Here is a 20,602-nt window from a genome sequence, read left to right as displayed (position 1 = left end):
TATCATGTGCATGATGCCATCCTACAGGTCACGTCTTTTGGACACCTTAGCTCAGATTTGGCAATGACGTTGGTCCTTCCACCTATTAAAGAGTCATTTATGTCACCGTTAAGCCAGCTTGTGTGGCATTGTGCCCGTTTCGAGATCCTCCCTGGCTCATCCGGCAATAACGACAATTCGGAAAGGTATTGTTTTACCATCGCAGTGCAGCACAACAGCATGCAGGTATGTTCAGCTGTCCCTACTGCTGTCATGAGGACAGACAGGCTCATGTTGACCCCCTCCACACACAAACACTTGTTACTAGTCCTTCAGTTAAAGAACTTTTTCAGTTACATGCATTTAATTGATAAACAAATGCACTGTGTTGGTTGTCACAAATAACACAGACTGAAAAACTTCCATAATCAAAAGGTTAAGGGGATAGATGCAGCTTTTAGTTTGAGAATCAGTCTTTTTTAATTGTTGTAGTTCTACAGAAACAAAGTCCAATTGCACGTGGAAGTTGTGCTGGCACTGATAATGACAGACATCAGAGAGCAGATGACAGCTTGAATGTGTTGTTTCTCTGGGTGTTGATTTATGAGTGGGAACTGACATGAAGGAATGACACTTCGAATTCTTTGAATAAGAAAAAAGTGAAAGTGAGACATGCAGGGTCCAAAAATGAACACTCCCTCAAGTAAAAGTTTCCAATTGGCTGGTAACATTATAAGGAACTGTTACATAATGCACAATAGTTAAAGTTATTGACGTGCATAATTCAAAACGAATGGCCATCTACAAATAGGATACCTAAAATATTATTTCATATATTTAAAAGTTGAATATTTCTCACATAAAAAAACAGTAGAATTAAAAAAACAAGGTCTCTTAAGTTCACAGAGAGAATATGTTGTTGCGAGTGACACAATGACCTGATCTGTTTCACCATTAGCCGGTGAAAAAGTTAATTTTGGACCTTGGATGTACGCCACCCTAATGAAGGGTTTGACATTCGGATTATTTCCCCTTTGACTGTATCTTTAAGTCATTAGTCAAAGGGCAGCTATTACTCTGATGCGCCTCCAGAGATAAACTTTCACTGATACAGGCTACTAAAGTTTTTGTTTCCTTCCATTGTTGTTTTCCCATGGGATGCTGTCATATGTGGAGAAAAGTCATAACCTCCATCCTTCGATATTATTTATCACAGAGATCAAAGTTCAAACAAACAAGCTTGGGATTCTCAGGATGAGAGAGACATAAAGTCACTGGATGAAAGATAGGACTAACAGAGAGAAGAGAGAGCAATGGGGATTAAAAGTCTGCTCATTCTGAACTATTCCAGGGGTCTGGAATCCTGTTCCCTGGGGGTCCAGCCCTGTTCATCCCTCATCCAGCCTTTTAAAGCCTGGAGTCAACGCTCCACGGCAACCCCAACCTCCCCCCCCCCCCCATCAGCTGTTCCCTCAAATTTATGAGAACAATCATTTTATTTTTCAAACTCCCCCTTTAGCTTATTTATGATAGGCATCTACTCTATGTGAAATCCATTGTACTTTAAATATTACAGTTGGCACATCGACTACTTTGTTTTCATCTTTCACAGTAACCAATTGGAAGTCTCATTGTTTGTTACTTGAGAAAGGAACTACTTGAACTGTAAAAAGCATTTTCTTAATCACAGTTGTGTGTCTTTTTTTTCCGGTAAAAATATTGAAACGACCTTAAAACAAGATAAATTTACTTGAGAAGCTAAATGGTAATAGTAAATTTGTTGTTTTAAACAATATTGATAGTTCACTTTGAAATAAATTTTTGGTATGTTTTAGCTTACCTCAAGGGCATCCAAGATGTTGGTGTCTTTGTTTCCACAGTATTTTCAATTTTGACATTTTTAGGTCAAACCGTTTGTGTCTATCACTCATATAATGGAGGTCTATGGGGTCCACCTCAAAGAGCATGCACAGAGAAGTCCAAATTAAACATGATTTAATGACTCGGAAATGTAAGTACACATTGATGGCCTAAGACACGAAACGAGCGGTTTTGTGTGAGAAAATGAACAGTATTTATATCGTTTTTACCTCTTGTAACCACAGCCACGTCCAAGTGATCTGATCTGGTTACAAGAGGTAAAAACGATATAAATACTGTTCGTTTTCTCACACAAAACCGCTCGTTTCGTGTCTTAGGCCATCAATGTGTACTTACATTTACGAGTCATTAAATCATGTTTAATTTCGACTTCTCTGTGCATACTCTTTAAGGTGGACCCCATAGACCTCCATTATATGACTGATAGACAACAACGGTTTGACCTAAAACAACAAAATTGAAACTACTGTGGAAACAAAAACACCTACATCTTGGATGCCCTTGAGGTAAGCTAAAACAAACCAAAAATTTATTTCAAAGTGAACTATCCCTTTAAAGCTAAAATGTAGGTACTTTTTTAAAAATAAATTAAATTAAATTAATTGAAGATACATTATAATGTTATTTATCCTCTTTAGGATAATTCACCCCAAAATTAAAATTCAGTCATCATGTAATCAACCCAAAACCTTTCAGAATACAAAAATACTGATTAAGAAAATGATTTTAGGCCTTTTAGTCACCATGTGCATCCTATCCAGAATCCCTTCATTCAAGACCTTAAAAATCTGCTCAGTCAACTGGATGGCATTGGTGATTGGTGATGGGCACGTCTGCAAACCATTTACAGAAATGAATCCTGTTTATGACCATGCTTATAAGCATCATCAAAATAGCAGCCGTAACATCAGTCTCCAAGATTGCCTCATTCTGCTTCTTAATCCCCATTGTCCATTGGTGGACGGATCCTTTCCAATGTGAATGTGTTTTGAGGCAGATATTAAAATATTAGTCATCCTCAGACAAAGGCTAAAGCCTGACCATAAATAAAATTTAATGAGTTGTCAATGCTTGTCAAGAATGATGAAATCTCATCGCATAAGGGATGGGGACGCAGTTCCAAATTTCCAAATCTGCCTGGCATAATAATAATAATGCAATGAAACTCAAAGGACAAGAACACACAATGCCGCATCCTCATATTTCTCCATCCATCCAATAGGCAATGGAAGCTGATCTCCATATCATCACCCCTGAAATATTTGTCCATCTGGAGGCGTAGCATCCCCACTGGGCCATCGGCATTGCATCATCCATCAGCGATGCCTCTGGCACCACAGTAAAGCTGGGCTCTAGGACTTGTAACCCAGCGCCGGGTAAGTCATCACCATTCCATACCCAGAATCCTGTGTAGCTCAGCTGACTGTGCTCTCCTAATCGCCTTTACTATGTGCCATCCATCATAGCAACAGTCATGACAATAGTTGCTTTGTATAAAGTTGCTTGGATCACCTCATCATCCAGCACAACGTGAATCCCAAAATCGCTCCCAGAATTCCTGATCATATTATGACTGTAAGGATGCAGCAAAATAGTACATACTTCTAACCAACCAACTTGACCTATACATTTCACTCTATATTTTTTAGTACGTTATATTCTGTACACTGTTTATTTCATCTCACACAACTGATAATACACAATTATCTGCATTCTTTACTTCAACTTTGTATATTATGTGTGTCTCAAATGGAGTTGGGCAAACTCACCAAGGTGAAGTCTGTGTTAGTTCAAGCCTATTCGGCTCATAAACTTTAGATTAGAATCAAAACAGGTGAAGCAAATCAACAGCACAATGTGTTATCAGCATGTTTGTTAGTAAGGTTGAGGCGATATCACTCATAAATGTTGTTGTATGTCTTGATTTGGTAGAATAATGCTAATAATGTCTTGCCACCCTAAAATGTTTCTCTACCTTTTGCTGCAGTTTTCCCAGCAGACTACGAGATCTGTGGCGTGATGATGGACAGAATTGGTTCTCACCTTTCTTTGTGGGCTCAGGCATGTTGAGCCGTTCTCCGGTGGACCTGGCACCAGTTGGAGGGATTCAGGGGTGAGTCTGGGCTGCCCAGTGTGTGTCCTTTAGCCAGGGGGTGTTATGATGGAGAAACAGGGGTGAGGAAAGCTGCACCAGAGTCTGTGGAAGCCAATGAGGATGAGGGCAACGCAGGCACGAGAAGGAGAAAGGAACAGATCTGGGGGTGATGAATAAATGGGGTTTATATAGCGCTCATCCTAGCCACTCCTCTCTCTCTTTGATAATGGAGCCCAAAAAGATCCCTAACACCTCCCTCGCCTTCTCTCCTAAAGTCCAGGGGATTAGATGTGGCTCGCTGTGCCCTGTCTCCTCACCAGCTGGAGTCAGATAGGGTTTTACATAACATTGCATTGCAAAAAAAAAAGTCGGTATTTCTGTTGACAAGTTGGTATTGCTTTAAAGGAGTAGTTCACTTTTAAAAAAACTTTTGCTGATAATTTACTCACCCCCATGTCATCCAAGATATCCATGTCTTTCTTTCTTCAGTCGAAAAGAAATTAATGTTTTTGATGAAAACATTCCAGGATTTTTCTCCATATAATGGACTTAAATGGGAACCAAACGGTTCAAGGTCTAAAAGACACTTTCAGTGCAAACTGTTCAAAGGGCTTTAAACAATTCCAGACGATGAATCAAAATGAACGAATCTTTTTTTTCGTGTCATTTGGTTCATTCAACGAACGAAATGAACGAGTTGACTCTGGGAAAGATTTGTTCATTTTGATGAACGAGTTTGAATAGGAGAGTCACGAACGCTCATTTGAGGCGAGCATTTGAGCTTATAAAACTTAAACCTTGTTATTTATTTTTTAAATGAGCGATCATTTCGCTTGATAAGACCCTTATTCATCATCTGGAATCGTTTAAAGCTCTTTGAACAGTTTGCACTGAAAGTGTCTTTTGGAACTTAAACCGTTTGGTTCCCATTGAAGTGCATTATTTGGAGAAAATCCTGGAATGTTTTCATCAAAAACCTTCATTTCTTTTCGACTGAAGAAAGAATGGCATCAACATCTTGGATGACATGTGGGTGAGTAAATTATCAGCAAAAGGTTTTTTTTAAAAGTGAACTACTCCTTTAAAATCAAAATGATAATGTATAAAAATAAAATTAATATCTATTCTAAGTGTATTGTGGCGAGCAGGACGAGGTCGAGGGACCTGCTCCCCACATGTATAATTTCATAATTGGCATAGTTGTAATGTATAAAATGATATATTTTATAATTTATAATAATACAATAATAAGATATAATAAATAATATTTAATAAAATGTAATAAAATGTAAAATGTACAATTTATATATTTTTAAATGAAATGAAATATAAAATAAAATACAATATAATAATGTGTAATGATATAAAAAGTACAGTGTTGTGAATAATTTTGGACACCCATGCTAAAGTTGCCTAAAAAGAAGAATAAAAAAATCATCTTTTGGATATTGATCTTAATGCCTTAATTAGAAAAATTAGGAAAACTCCAAATTTTAAGGACACAAATTTTCTTTGTGAATGAATAATGTATCATAAATAAATAAATGTTTTTCCTTAAAATACAGGGTGCATAAGTCAGGACACCCCTATGTTAAATTCCCATAGAGTCAGGCAGATTTTTGTTTTTAAAAGCCAGTTATTTCATGGATCCAGGATAATATGCATCCTGATAAAGTTCCCTTGGCCTTTGGAATTAAAATATCCCCACATCATCACACACCTTCCACCACACCTAGAGATGGGCATGGTTTTACTTCAGTTAGCCTAATAGCTGGTTTGATTTGCATTGAAAGATGATCTTATGGAAAGTACTCCATGCCAATCTCTAGGTGTGGTGGAAGGTGTGTGATGATGTGGGTCTATTTTAATTCTAAAGGCCAAGGAAACTTTATCAGGATGCATATTATCCTGGATCCATGAAATAACTGGCTTTTAAAAATAAAAATCTGCCTGACTCTATGGGAATTTAACATAGGGGTGCCCTGACTTATGCACCCTGTATTTTAAGGAAAAACATTTATTTATTTATGATACATTATTCATTCGCAAAGAAAATTTGTGTCCTTAAAGGTTGGAGTTTTCCTCATTTTTAAGATCAATATCCAAAAGATGATTTTTTTATTCCTCTTTTTAGGCAACTTTAGCATGGGTGTCCAAACTTATTCACACCACTGTATGTCACATTTTCCATTTATTTAATTTTTTAATATATAATAATAATAATATAATAAATAACATTGAATAAAATGTAAAGCTATAAAATTCATGGAAGAAATGTAATATGTATATATATTTTTATAATTTAAAAATATTATATAATAAGAAATTATACAATGATAATAGTAAAATATAATACATTGTTTTTATACTTTTTTTTTAAAAAAGTATTTATTCTTTTTAAACATAAAAACGTCTAGAGTAACAATGTGTTTGTTCTGAAGAGACGACCCTGCCACAAGGCCCATGTCAAGGGCATTGACTATAGGGTGAAATAGATATTATTAGGTGATGCTGTCATCCAGGGGTTCCTAGTGTCTAAGCTCCACCCTTTCCCTAGAAGGCCTTTGGGTGATATTTAGGGCTTAGTGAGAAAAATAGGAAACATTCACTTCAAGTGCCAGAGATGATGTGGATGTAATGTGGATGATGGTGATATGAACAAACCGGGACTATAAATTCTGCTAAGATGCCTGAGCAATGCTTTTAAAGTCTATAATTAGAAGGCCATCCTGAACTCTGACTTTTGACATATGAAGCATGGAAAGATGATGGGATTGTTGTCATTGTCAAGACTCTAATTATCCTGTTAACGCTTTAATTTTCACTATAAATCAGGCCCTGCTTCTTGCAGACGTGACAGCCATTACACAGTGAGCCAACAAAGCTTTAATTGTCTTAGTGAGCAGTTCCATTTAATTTGATTTATTATTTCTAGAAATTTGAAATGCATCTCAAATAATAAAGATTTGAAATCAATCTCCTTGAACTAATAACATTATGCTAATTCATATTCAGAAATTCGTACTGATATTTTGGTGTGCATTATATTAAAAAGTGATACAAATGTCCTGGTAACAAACATCAAACATTACTAAAAAGAACCATATTCCGTAGTTAGTTTGGAATAATATGTGTGCCAAGCAAGTCTCTTAAACTGTCAAATGATTTCTCATTTTTATGACATGACAAAATGTGATGCGACTCTTCGTAACTGATATTTATTAATTAAACAGTTTTCAAAAGCATGTTAAACCTATATGAACACAAAACATTTCTAAGAACGTGGAACTTGTGTTGTCTCTGAAAGTCTAGATGAACTGCAGACATGAATATGGCAAAGATTGAGAACAACAGTCAACTTCTCAAACGGTCACATGAACGTCATATAAGATGGTTCTGCTGAGCCAGTAGCATATTATATATTAAGCCAGGAGACGTCTTTAGTAATTTCAGGCTGTTCTTGTTCTGAACGACTTGACGGGAATGAGTCAGCAGCCATTCTATCCGTAGTGACACTTGCCATCAAAGAAATCCACGTTTAGAATGGGAATTTTTCAAAAGCGTGTGGTCGCAATGGCATTAACAAAATTAAATTGGAATCTCGACCTGCCTATGTGTGATATAAGGAGGTTATAAATGTTGTGCCATACTCTTCTATCACAAACCATCTTGACTGATTTTAAGCATGATTTTTTTTGGCCTTTGTTGGTAGCAGAGCCTCCAACGAGGGGCCCATTTATAACCCTTAAGACAGGCTGCTGGGGAAGTATCATGTGGGCCTGCCACAAAGTTCACACAAAACCATTTGGACCAGACTGCTGGTTAAAGGTTCATGTCGCCCATGGGGATTTAGCTCTCACGGTCACCATAAAAAGCTCAGACGAGAGAGTCACAGTGGCACCTGCCTTGACAAATGCACACACACACTCACACATAGGCGATTAAACAAAAGACGAATTGATATCATCTCCGAATTTCGGCATCTCCTTAAGATTCAGTACGTTCAATAGAATGGAGGCAGTGCTTTAGATATAGTGAGCCTGTAAAGCATGAATACTCGCTGCAGAAATAGATTTCACTCCTTCCTTTAAAGAAAACACTGTGGGACTATAAATGGCGAGAAACGCCATCTCTGAATGGCAAATTACAATGTGTGAGGAGGACACTGTGGCTGGTCAGTCAGTCAGGGAGACTAAACCAAGAATGTGTCTTTTAGTAGGGTGCTGTCAACAGCTTTACGTCCATCTTCACTGATGCCAGTGAAGAAAAAAAAAACACAACAGCTGCTTACAGTGCATGGCTCCAAAAAGCATTTGAATGCTTAAGCCAGGCTTAAAAATGTATGATTTGTAGATGCAACAAAATCTCAAACCGAATGGCATTTATTGTAAAGAAAGACAACAGATGCACATTTAACATTTCATAAGTTCACAATGTCAAAATACTAGATTATGCTCAAAATATTGACGAAAAGTTATTGTTTGGCTTCATGCATGAAAAAAAAATCATTATTTGTAACATCAACTTTGTATCTTTTGTTAATTAATGTGGTTCAGATAACATTGTTTCTATTTATTATACCAATCTTCTTCATTGTATTAACTCAACTTAAATTATTAACTGTATTGACTGAACTTAAATTAACTTATAACTAACTTACTTTTTTAAGTTAAACCAACAATAGTTTTTTTTACAGTGTAATTGGACAAATCGATAAGAAAAAGTTTGTTCTGAGAAAAACATAATTTGTTCACAGATTTCACTTGCTTGAGATTTCAATGTATTATGCAATAACATAACAGGTTTGACCCACTGAATTGAAACCGGCTTTGTTGTTAAGTAAATCTAAAACTGTAAAAAATAATAGAAATAATTGAAATAAAGCTGGTACAAATATTAGATATATCATGTAAATTTATAAAACAACAAATGAAAATGACAAATGTGCCCTTGGCAAATTACTGAAATAAGTTGAAGTATTAAAAATAATAAAATGAAAGCTAAATAGAAATATAAAAATGATAAAAGCACATTACATTTCTAAAAAAAATAAAAATAGGATTGACTATATATGCAAATGTACACAAATACAATTTTATTTATCAAAGACAAGTTTATAAAAGACATGCTTTTTAAATGCATCAAGAATTGAAAAATCTAAACTTAAAAAAAAAACAATTACAAATATTGCCTTGGCAACTAATTGTAATAAAATAAGTTGAAGTACTAAGAACAATATAAGTTAAAGCTAAATGGAAACCTAAAAAATGAAAAAATTGCTACAACCTAAACTAAAATAGTATACAGTATAATATAAATAATACTAAAATAGCACTAAAGTGAACAAAAATATATAGAAGATGCTTTGCAATGATTTTTGCGGATTTGTAATATACAGCATCAATGATTTTTTACTGTAAAAAAAAATAAGTTGTTAATATTTAAGTAAAAAAACTGTATAACTGTAGTGAATCACTGAGTGACAATCACAATAATAGCAGTGTAGCAGCTTTGCCACCTACTGGGAACAAATGCGCAGTGCGGGAAGAAGCAGACATCTTGTCTGTTTTTATCTGGTTTTGTTCTTTTCAACTGCCAGCTTAAAAGCTGATTAAAAAAATAGAAAAATATCAAAAGAAAATGATAATAAAAAGACATACTTTATGTATCAAGATATGCAAAGAACAGCAAAAAGTACATCATTTGCTTAAAAGTATAAAAAAACCCACTATTTATCACCTCTTATGAAACATAATTGAGCAAGAAAAAAATAAGAAACTAATTTTACCGTTCTCCCATTACCAAGGCAATTAAGATATCATGAGAGTAACATAATGACCTTAAAACACTGGTGACAATCATTGAGCTCTCATTTCAATGCTTTCTTTTTATACTATGTTGATTCTGTAAAGTAGAGAGGGTAGCAACACTGAACTGGTAAGTCAGTTTCTTTTTCACTTTAATGATCTCCCCCGAGCGGGCGTAATTGCGTAGGGCACGGGACATTTTCTGGTAGGTCATGGGCATTCGGTTGCCCTTCCTCTGGCCCCACAGCTCTGCCACACGCTCCTTGTGCCTTGCAGAAAAGCGAAAGACGCCAGCTGAGGCCGGCACCCATGACACGCAGTGGGCCATGCCTGGGTCCTCCAGCATCTCGAACAGGAAGTGGAAAAGACGTAGCTTTTTCCCTGCAATCATAGAGACAATTGCGGTCGAACAGCGTTTATGTGTGTGCAAGGGGTGGCCGAATGCCTATGGAAACTATTTCCCTTAAAACAGGCTTGTATTGTGATAGGCGTAATTAAGATAAGCATCTCTAAAGCATCGCACAAGACCAGAGAAATTAGAGAGAACTGAGATTCTATTTGGCAGTTATGGGTAGGACGAGCCGCTCCCGAGCTGCAGTTCCCCTAGGTTATTCCTCACCTTTGAGATAGCATCTAAATAAACCACAAAAGCAGAACTGACCTTTCTCTGCAGGTGTAATGCTGGGCAATGATTCGGCACACTTTTCAGGTGTTGTATTAGGAGTTAAAGGTCTCTCTGGTCCGTTTACGGCATTTAACACTCGCCCGTCGGGTGCATCGTGAAGGACCGAAGACTGGTCGACTACGGTGGGGCCGATGCAATTTATCCCGCAGTCTGTATATGAGTCAGATCCGTTGGCTTTGGCCAGAGATCCCATGACCTATTCATTTGACAAAAGCTCTTGGGTTTAATATTGAAAAGAATGAGTGCAAAAACGACACGATATGTTGAACTGAATATATTCACCTGCTCAGAAAACTGCAGTTGGGACTTTTCCTCCTCTAACACATTGCTGAAGTGCTCCTCACCAGGTTGCTTCTCTTCAGACGTGTTCACAACTTCATCAGTTGACATGACACAGAGATCCCTCACTGCCATTGCATTACAAAAAAAGTTAGTTGTGATAAACCCTAAATAGGTCATCCTTACTACTAATGTCAGTGTTTTTTTGTGAAAAAAAAGTCATTAAATAATAAGAATGCACTTAAGAATAAATGTACACACTTAATATAACTTTAGTCCATACTGAATGCAATGTTTTAATTGTATTTTAATGGCAATAGAATGTATTCATATTATATTACATTTATATTATTATGTCATATAACACAAATTGATAAACTAAAATATACTTTAATGTAATTTCTGTTTAAACTATGTATTCAAAAGGTTTGTAATTACACATTTGTAATGATCAAGTACACTGTAAAAAAATATTGTTGGTTTAACTTAAAAAATGAAGTAACCTGGTTGCCTTAAAATTTTAAGTTCATTGAAATGAAAAAAAAATTGAAAAATGTTGTGATTACAAATCATGAAAATATGTTTTTACAGTATAGCAATTGTAAGTCGCTTTGGATAAAAGCGTCAGCTAAATGAATTAAAATAAAATAAAATGCTATCAGATTTGTACATATTCAACACTTTTATTTCACCCAAATGTCACTGTAAAAAAATATGTTCATGATTTGTAATCACATTTTTCTTTTGTCAAATCAACTTAGATAATTTATGCAGTTCAGATAACATAATATTTTGAGTTTCTGATGATTAAATTAATCTCCTTCATTGTATTAACTAATTTTTTTTTTTAAGTTAAACCAACAACAATACACAGTGACGTGTGTTAGTATGTTTGTCAACTTTTTTTATGCATGACAAAATGATTTAAAATGTACTTTAAAGTAAAACTTTGACTATTAGCAGTTATTAGAAATTGTTAGAAAATGTGTTAAGAAACATTGCAAGTACAGTTTAAATATACACTGTAAAAACATATTTTCATGATTTGTAATCACAACATTTTTTCTTTTATCAAATCAACTTAAATCATTTACGTAGTTCCGATAACATATTTTGAGTTTCTGATGATTACTGTAAATCAATCTCCTTCATTATATTAACACGTTTTTGTTTTTTGTTTTTCATTTCAATGAACTTAACATTTTGAGGCAACCAGGTTACTTCATTTTTTAAGTTAAACCAAGAATATTTTTTACAGTGATATATATATATATATATATATATATATATATATATATACATGCACATTCAAAACAATGAAGTGCTTTTTTACAATGGTTGACTTTCATTGCATGGATGGTGGAAAAAAGTTTTAAAAATCTTAAAAATATCATGTTTTGTGTTCCGCAGAAGAAAGAAAGCTATACAGGCTTGAAATGATATGAGGGTGAGTAAATGATGACAGAATTTTCATTTTTGGGTGAATTCTGCTTTTAAGGTTTTTTCTTACTGTTCCATATGGCTTTTCTTCGAGATTCCTGTCTGTAGTGCTCCTCAAGAAATTCCAGAATCACCTCCAAATCAGTTTGATATTCCTGCGGACTGTTCTGGTAAGAAAGATTTTTTTTTTCCCATACACAAGTGGGCCCCCGAAACATATTTGATTAGATATATTGACATTGATACATTTCGCAATGTTTTGGCTCCACTGTACTGTAGAATAAAAACTATACAACAAAACTGTAAAACTTATCAGTTCTTACCATGTTAGTGTTACGGATGTGATCCTTATTGAATGTATTGCTGTTTCAAGTGTTGTAGTATTAATGAATAACCAATAAGTTAAAAAAAAAAAACAGATTTGTTACTATTAGTGTGCTTTTCAAACAAAACTCTCTCATTGAAATGGCACAGACTGGTTTTTATCAGTAACAAGGCTGGGGGAGTAAACAGGCCTCTCTGGAATGATCTACGACCGTACATAAATAACCATCCATCTTTTGACCCAAAACCACAGTTACTTTTGGCCTAAACACTCACACACACAACCTGATCTCCGTCTAACACACATCTCTAGCATCCTTTATGGAACCAGTAACCACATCCTCTCCACTCTTAGAGATAACAACCACAACCAGCTAACAATGGCACGCAGGCTCCACTTAAAAACACATTCATTTGTGCTGAAATGATAGAGAAATTGGAATTCATGAACAAAATATGAAAGCAACATAGATGAGAGAAATGTAATGGATAAAACTTCAATCATAAAGTTTGAAAGGGCGCAATTGTTAGGAGACAAGTGTTTATTGTCCAGTATGAAAATTATACAGCAGCAGTACATTAGTGTTTGATTGGTATCTTACAAAGAGGAAGGTGATTTGAGATCAGTTTGTAACATGACACACAAAACAGTCACAAAACTATCTTCTCGCTGTGAAATTAGATAAGCTTGGCCCAATGAATTTGCAAAGAAATCAGCGCAAAGGTTTATACAGCGGCTATACAATGGAGAGTTTAACAAACAAACCAAGTTAAATGGCAAACTTTATTTGAACACAAAAACAATGTACGTAAACAAGTTGAAAAAGGCAGATATAAATATGAAGATACATTTTTATAGCTGTAGAACAGTAGATAAACAGTACAGTTCTGAAAAGCAAGACTCTTTTAGATACTTGATCGTGTAAGAATGTTATTTAATTGCATACAAAATAGCAAAATATCTTTTACTATCTTTTACTTTATTGCAGTTACTGCAATAATTTATGTACTCACTTATTTATGAAGTCACACAGGCGTCCTAACAGAGTAATAATGCATATTTTTCTTCTATTTACTTTAAGAATTTGAATGTTTTTGATAAATAAAAAAGTGTAAAAACAGTAATATTATGAAAAATTACCATTGAACTATTTTCCATTTCAATATACTTTCAAATGTAATTTATTCCAGTGATTTAAAGCTGAATTTTAAGGATCATTACTCCAGTCTTCAGAGTCGCATGATTTGGCGGTCATTTTCTTATTATTATGAATATTTAAAACAGTTGATATTTTTTTGTGGAAACAGCGATACATTTTTTTTTTCAGGATTCTGATGAATAAAAAAAAAAGGAGCTACATTTATTTAAAATATAAACTTTATGATTGTCTTTACTGTCACTTTTAATCAATTTAATGCTTCCTTGTTGAATAAAAGTATTAATTTCCTTTAACACAAACAAAAAAAATTCATAGTGACTAAACTTTTGAACATTATGTTCACGTCCTACAACATTTCTAATGCACTAGGAAAACAGCTTTACAATGTCAAGGTTTATTTCAAAGCGTCCCCTATCTTATAATAGACAGAGAGAGTTAAACTTTGAATTTATGAAACGTTAGGATTCAGCTCTTTTGAGAAAAACTATACTGAAACGCCTATTTTGGGATCCTCGTGCACTGTCAGCACAGTCGCGAGATCATACTCGGCCTGGTAAGAGTATTGGCCGTACCAGTAATGACAGTCCGGGAGAGGAGAGCTGTAGTACACATGCTCAGCAGAGCCTTGCTGATGAAGGGCCATGTCTCTGGACGCAGGGCCCGAGCCGTAGCCTGACAGTGAGCTCAGTCGCTGCAGTATAGCTGGATTAAACTGATAGGTGAGCTTGCGACGCACCTTCACAATCTCGCCCGTGCGGCTATAGTTGCGGAGAGCGCGCGCCATTTTCTGGTAGGTCATGGTCTTGCGATTGCCCTTTCGTTGACCCCAGCACTCGGCCAGTTTCTCTTTATTTTTCGAGATGAAGTGGAAGATGCCGCTACCTCGGTCCGTCCACTGAATAGAGTCACCCATGTTGTCGTCGTGAAGAGCCTCGTGCAGATATTCGTATAACCGCAACTTCTTACGACCTAATGAGGAAAAGCAATGCATTCAGCACTTTTGAATTATGATGAACTCAATTTTGTTGAAAAAATAGGATATTATTTATTAATTAGATTATGATTCCTAAAATCTTTCAGCTGAGTTAACTGCAGTAGGCCTACAGTTATTGCTATTCAGTTAAAAAAACGTCCCTTTAGCATCAGTACATGCTTTCCTACATATTGAATTATCACATTTCTAAACACACAAACAAACTTGTTGTTACGTTGTACCTTTTCCGTGGCGCTGTGGTAAATTTGAGTAAAATACCGGCTCAGCAGAACTCGGTGGCCCCAGACACACATCTGGTACAATGTGAGACCATGCCTGTTGATACAGAGAGAAGCTTTTCTAGTCACAAAACACAAGTATAAGTATCACAACCTAACTGCTAAGTGAAAAATTGTAGGAGTTGTAAACCTACTGAGGATTCATTCCAGTCATACATTGATCCCGGAGGCTCAAAATGAGGTGTGAACTGATAGTAAGAGATGGCGTGTCTCACAGAAGACTGTTGACTTTCCAAATTCTCATAGGATTTATTTTCTGAAAGAGCAAATCAGCAGAGAATGAATGATAATAATAACATGTTTTATTAAGCACATTATGACATTATTGACACTTATATTAATTTTATATTATATTTACATACCCGTGTCGTAGTGCCGTGTCTGAGAGTGACGCTGAATTACATCAATGGCATCTTGAAAATCTTGATTTATGTCATTTTCAAGAGACCCCTGTAAGAAAAAGAGGTACAATTCAGAATTTCCTACATCTTAAATCTGTCTTCCCATCAAATATGTAAATAATACATATAATAAATAGCTTATATAGCCTATATATGAAGAGTTCAGATGCAAAAGCCTCTAAATGCCATTTGAAATTTTCTTCTAAAATGACCATTTTTATCAAGCTTGTATATTTAAGTTCAGTAATTTCACTTAAATGACAATTAATAGGTAATCTTCATTGCCATTTAAGTGAAATCACTGAACTTAAATATACAAGCTTGATAAAAATGATCATTTTAGAAGAAAATTTCAAATGGCACTTAGAGGCTTTTGCATCTGAACTCTTCATATGGTATAATACAAGTATTAAATAATGTATGGATCAACACGTTTTAAATAATCAGGCAAATAAACACTACAAAACAATTTATAATCACACTGGTACACACCTGAGTCAAAGAACTCACCATTCTGGCCTTGGAAAACCTAACACTTCATCTATGTAGATCTCTACTGTGTTGAACTGGTAATAGCCTCTATGTCTCAATGATTATAAGTGGACAGATATATTGACTTCTGTTTCACTGTCCAACTAACCAATGCGGCCTGTTATATACATGGGTCCATTTAAATTTGCCACGTGAACATAACATGGAGCAGTCAATGATACTCTACTTCTCTTTTTGGAAATGAAGACACACAAACTCATAGTCCCTCTATTCTATAATCTCCATATCTCCATCCATGAAAAAAAAAAAGATAGAGAGAGCGAGAGAGAGAGAAAGAGTGACTAACCACTAGTTTATCCAAAGGATTCCTTCTCCTTTGTGAAAACATTTGCATTTCAGGTTAGAAGCTGTCAACGGCACTGTGGTTTATTGGTCCCGTAAAAAAGTTTTGAGAGACACCAAACAATAACTGCTCTGATAATCACAGCAAGAGAAAACCTGGGGAATGCTGGGAAATTGGGACACTGAAAGAAAACATGGATTTTTAATGCTCTTTTTCTGTTTTTCTAATAAATGCAATGCATCATTTCTTACAAAGCAAACAAAGAAAAAAGATAATCATTTCCTTCTTCAATTCAATTCACATTCATATTAGTGCGATTGTCAACTAAAGAGGCATAGAAAGACTTGACAGATTAAAATATTGAGTACACACTTCCAGCACACACTTTGTTTGAGGAAAACGCCAAAATGCAGTCCTATTTTAATACATTTAGTTCTTTTTTGCTCTAAGCTTGTAAAGCAACAGTTAATTCATTGCTCATTGTCATGACACAAGTTTTAAATATCAACTGACTGGCTCCTGAAGTTCCCCTTTCAGGTGTGCAGCGAATGAAAGTAAAGAGGCTAACTGATAAAAGATACAGATACATTTTATGAGACCTCGGTCGACTGAGATTATACCGCTGTGATCTGGTGCATAATCAATATGCTAGAAAAGTGTGCTGTTGAAAAATGTAGAGCCCCACACTGTGTAAACAACTGATAATAGTTAATCAGTTGTACTGTAAATCACCAGGCAAATGATTTCTGCTGTCATTCTGTTATGTTGGTTGTTTGGACACTTAAAATTCATTGAAGCGCTCAACATAAAGTCAAACATTTGAATATGTAATGAATACTGTGCACTGTTTTGTTGGTGAAAGCTGACAGCATGCATGTTGCACCTCCAAAATGAGCACCAACCATGAGTAAAAATGGGCTTTGGAAAGTAACTTTTGTTGATAACTTTATTGGAGCTACATCAATAAAGACAAATGCTATGAATTAGTCAGACTTTCACTAATGTAGGTTACGTGAGGGATTCAAATCAAAGTAACACAGCATTAGTCTCAATTTGCACATCTTCTAGGATTTCATCTACGAGGATTCCTTTAGAACTACAAAGATGAGGGAAAAGTGTTAAGAAACTACAGTCATGGAGGACGCGCGAGTCCCGCGGTTATGTTGAGAGGTGTAGATAAAGAGGTTTGTGTGATTAATTATCAGTATCTAACGAAAACGAAATGATTTTATTCAATGTTGTCCACATTATATTGCATCTGTAGCAGCATTGTGAACTTTTCTAAATATACGTTACCTTTTAAATCCATCATTATATTCAAATTGCAAACATGAGGAGAGTATCTGCATGAAAGACCCATGACTGGCAGATCAACGTGCTCTCCGAAACGGTAGAAAATCAAATTAGATTGAATGGAGGATTTGAACTGTGACAAGATGATTGACAGGGCAGTTTACGTTGGCAGGATGCACGCAGCACGCGACAGAGCTGTCCGTTAAAGATGACGTGATAGTATGTCCCAAAGCTTGCCTACTCTTTTGCTACACACTCAAAAGTATGTACTCTTTCTTCACAAAAAGAGTACATACCCTTAGGGTGTAGTATAAGTAAGCGAATTGGGACGCAGGGAAGTGTCTTTATGCTTTATTTAGATTATGTCTCTCACAGTGACAGATGACAATTTCAGCCCCCTCCATGATTTCTTAAGTGGGAGAACTTGCAAAATAGCAGGGTGTTCAAATACTTATTTTCCTCAATGTAAATATAATTTAAAGTGCAGTTTCATTTCTGGGAAATATTCTCAAGAAAGTTACATTTGTTCAACTATTTTTTTTTTTTTTTTCTGTTGTCAGGGTTTAACTGTTCTGGAACATCTGTGGTAAAGTGTGGAATTGTTTCCTGTCTGCTGTGGATGATAAAAATGTGGGAGACTGTGCTTGAAGGGTATGTAAACCTTTCCTCCACTGTGACTTACAAGTAAGGTAATTCAATTTGCAAGGTAATCTGTTTCGCACAGTGTCAATGAGTCCTTTCCCTGTTTTAAATATATATTTTTATTTGTTATGCAATAATTGAGCACTTAACAATAAAAAAAATGTAAATGATGATTGAATTGATGACTGTACACTTTAAAAATATATATTTTCAAGATTTGTTATCACAACATTTTTTTTCTTTTGTCAAATCAACTTAAATTATTTATTTAGTTCAGATAACTTATTATTTTGAGTTTCTGATTATTAAATTAATATCCTTCATTGTATTAAGTCACTTTTTCCTCCTGTTCTATCAACTTAAAATTTTAAGGTTTCTTAATTTTTGTAAGTTAAACCAACAATATTTTTGTACAGTGTAGTTATAAAAAAAGAATCTACAACAAAAATTAAACTATGTTTTGGATTCTTCTCTCTCTCTTTCTCTCTCTCTCTAAATGTTTCTGGGAATTTGTCCAATGGTTTATGAATTTATGTATGCATCTCACGCCTGCCGAAGTATTTACATTTTCTGGCAAAGCAGTAGCGAGGGCTTTATCTTTTTCAAACAAAGAGCTGCTTTCCTTCCCCTTCTCTTCAAACCCTATTCAAAAGGACCATTAATACCAAACCCAATGAGGGAAGGGCAGTGTAACCACAACATAGCTCCTATTCAACTTCTTTATTTACTGCTAGTCACCCAATCAAAATAAGTTCCCAAAGTGCCTGCACAGGTAAATAGATCACTCAAGCTGTCTGATGAAGTAAGCCCATAACGTGGCTTATCAATTCTGGGGAAGAAAACAATACTGCTGAAACTGTTCTTGTTAAGCCTGTTTGCTATATATATATATATATATATATATATATATATATATATATATATAATGGCAGACTTTTGTGAGCAAACCTTTTGTACTCTTGAATGCGAATATACAGTTTTTTTTTTTAATTATTTGTTTTGGTTACAAAAGTAAAGTTGTTGTATTCCTTTCAACTTTTAAGAGCAGCTAAAACATTTGTATTTATTGTTATTGATTAGTTGTTTAGATTACAAAAGCATATCAGCTAAAATATGCAACATACTGTGCTTTAAATTGTTTGCCGATGATATTATGATAAGCTTTTTCCCATCAACTGCCACAGAATTCCAGAACAAGAACACACCCAATTATCTGACAATTTTTTTTCCTGTTGGGGTTTTTTCCAGTTCCTTGTTTTTTTTTTTGTTTGTTTTTTTCCGGGGTTGACAATAAACAGCATATTTAATTTCATACAGTCTGTCGTCCCATGTCCCTTAAACTGAACACCATTGTGAGAAGTCATAATCACCTAAGGGTATATCTATGCTGCAAAACCTGATAAATATGCATCTTGTAAGCAAATATTGAGTTTGGTGCCATAATATATACTGTCTTTTTCATATTTCAGACACTTCCTTAATTGTGCTGTGTTGAGGGGTCCCAAGTGCAGAATTGAACAAAGCTACAATAACCCAGCCCGTTCTTCAGATGTTGTTGTGCATCTGAACCTGTGCTTGAAGGACTGATGTGAGTGATTTATAACTTGTTTAATTGCTGAATTTTCATTCTAAAATAACCTTGTGTTAATAAAATCCTGTTCCACTGTTGATTGTTGACATCTGTTTCTTGTTTTCCAAATTTGTAAATAAATACCTCATCTGTTCTTTTGTCAGTGGCATCTTAAGGAGTCTTCCTGATAAGGTACTTCCTGATATCCCATCACACTGCTGTTGAATTCACGACATTGTCTGCAGCATAATCTTTTGAAGGTACAATTTCCCCATACATTTTGTAAAATGAAGGAAACATTTTTCAAATACTGAACTATTTCTTGGTCACTAATGAAATAAGCACATTTGTGACTCATTATGATGATCAGATGTCCTTCCGATTATGCTTTTTGGATCATTTCAAGTCATGATGCAAAAGAGGGAAAACTGAGACAAATATGAGCATTGTAACAAGTTTTCTGGACTGCGTTGTATTAGCATTTGGAACATTGTCCTGCATATGCACAGTGTTGGGAAAGTTCACTTTCTACATGGACTAGTTCAAATTTTAAAATTAACCAGTTCAGTTCATAGTTCATACTTCACTTTTCATACTTTTTTATCCATATATTGCTGCAAGCTATTTTTTAAAAATTTTACAATATACAATATACAACCACAGACAGCAATTATTGTATCGGTGCGTAAAAAGTTTGCACAGAAATGTATGATTTTTTTCCCATCTTGACTGACCTTGACATAAAACTTGTTTAAATGATCATAGTACGACGCCTCTTCGATGCTCTGTCGACTACATGCTGCTTTTTGTTTTGAGGACACATGCGGCGGCCGCGGTGCGACACTAGTGGCTTGTGTTGCTAAATTGGGTGTGTTTTTTTCCCTACATATTAAGGCCTATTTACGGTGTGTTTTAGCCTGGTTTTTCTCTATAGAAATC

General features: G+C 35.1%; 3 protein-coding genes and 1 long non-coding RNA gene across 5 annotated transcripts in view; 1 reads left to right on the top strand and 3 right to left on the bottom strand.

The window, feature by feature from the left end:
- The window catches only part of mybpc1 (myosin binding protein C1), a 45,982-nt gene extending 41,880 nt beyond the window's left edge, over window positions 1–4,102 (bottom strand). Inside the window, 1 exon segment of the mRNA XM_089126679.1 lies at window positions 3,904–4,102. Within this exon segment, the coding sequence (XP_088982805.1) occupies window positions 3,904–3,925 (22 nt within the window). The 5' untranslated portion in view covers window positions 3,926–4,102.
- LOC120477023 (uncharacterized) lies at window positions 36–20,274 on the top strand. Its single transcript, XR_016149775.1, has 7 exons — window positions 36–185; window positions 3,083–3,236; window positions 3,848–3,973; window positions 12,137–12,336; window positions 18,012–18,102; window positions 19,563–19,681; window positions 19,828–20,274. It is a non-coding gene; the product is annotated as an uncharacterized LOC120477023 (long non-coding RNA).
- Window positions 9,685–12,653, bottom strand: spi2 (Spi-2 proto-oncogene). Its single transcript, XM_039668390.2, has 5 exons — window positions 12,490–12,653; window positions 12,237–12,333; window positions 10,730–10,854; window positions 10,424–10,643; window positions 9,685–10,143 (listed from the first exon to the last, which is right to left on the bottom strand). The coding sequence occupies exons 1-5, from the start codon at window positions 12,490–12,492 to the stop codon at window positions 9,830–9,832; spliced, it is 759 nt and encodes a 252-aa protein (XP_039524324.2). The 5' UTR covers window positions 12,493–12,653; the 3' UTR covers window positions 9,685–9,829.
- spic (Spi-C transcription factor (Spi-1/PU.1 related)) lies at window positions 13,026–15,942 on the bottom strand. 2 transcript variants are annotated; one of them, XM_039668388.2, is made up of 5 exons: window positions 15,816–15,942; window positions 15,285–15,372; window positions 15,057–15,178; window positions 14,866–14,959; window positions 13,026–14,619 (listed from the first exon to the last, which is right to left on the bottom strand). In XM_039668388.2, the coding sequence occupies exons 1-5, from the start codon at window positions 15,834–15,836 to the stop codon at window positions 14,135–14,137; spliced, it is 810 nt and encodes a 269-aa protein (XP_039524322.1). In that variant the 5' UTR covers window positions 15,837–15,942; the 3' UTR covers window positions 13,026–14,134. The 2 variants fall into 2 exon arrangements, with proteins under 2 accessions (XP_039524322.1, XP_039524323.1); XM_039668389.2 differs by having other exon boundaries at window positions 15,834–15,942.
- Window positions 20,275–20,602: the final 328 nt, after the last annotated feature.

This window comes from Pimephales promelas, chromosome 24 (genome assembly GCF_988280905.1).
Source record: "Pimephales promelas chromosome 24, fPimPro1.hap1.1, whole genome shotgun sequence".
Classification (NCBI taxonomy): Eukaryota; Metazoa; Chordata; class Actinopteri; order Cypriniformes; family Leuciscidae; genus Pimephales; species Pimephales promelas.
The sequence above is the reverse complement of the archived record's forward strand: the minus strand, read 5'-3'. Positions and strand labels throughout refer to the sequence as shown.

Excerpts from the sequence above, each read along its gene's own strand:
- spi2 (XM_039668390.2), bottom strand. Across the intron at positions 10,855-12,236 it reads AAGAAAAGCCATATGGAACA|TGAGGGATCTCTGTGTCATG; the intron begins GTAAGAAAAAAC and ends ATGCAATGGCAG. Across the intron at positions 10,644-10,729 it reads AACTGCAGTTTTCTGAGCAG|GTCATGGGATCTCTGGCCAA; the intron begins GTGAATATATTC and ends TCAAATGAATAG.
- spic (XM_039668388.2), bottom strand. The coding sequence starts at position 15,836 with ATGGTGAGTTCTTTGACTCAG. Across the intron at positions 15,373-15,815 it reads TGGTGAGTTCTTTGACTCAG|GGGTCTCTTGAAAATGACAT; the intron begins GTGTGTACCAGT and ends TTTTTCTTACAG. Across the intron at positions 14,620-14,865 it reads ACCACAGCGCCACGGAAAAG|GTCGTAAGAAGTTGCGGTTA; the intron begins GTACAACGTAAC and ends TTTCCTCATTAG.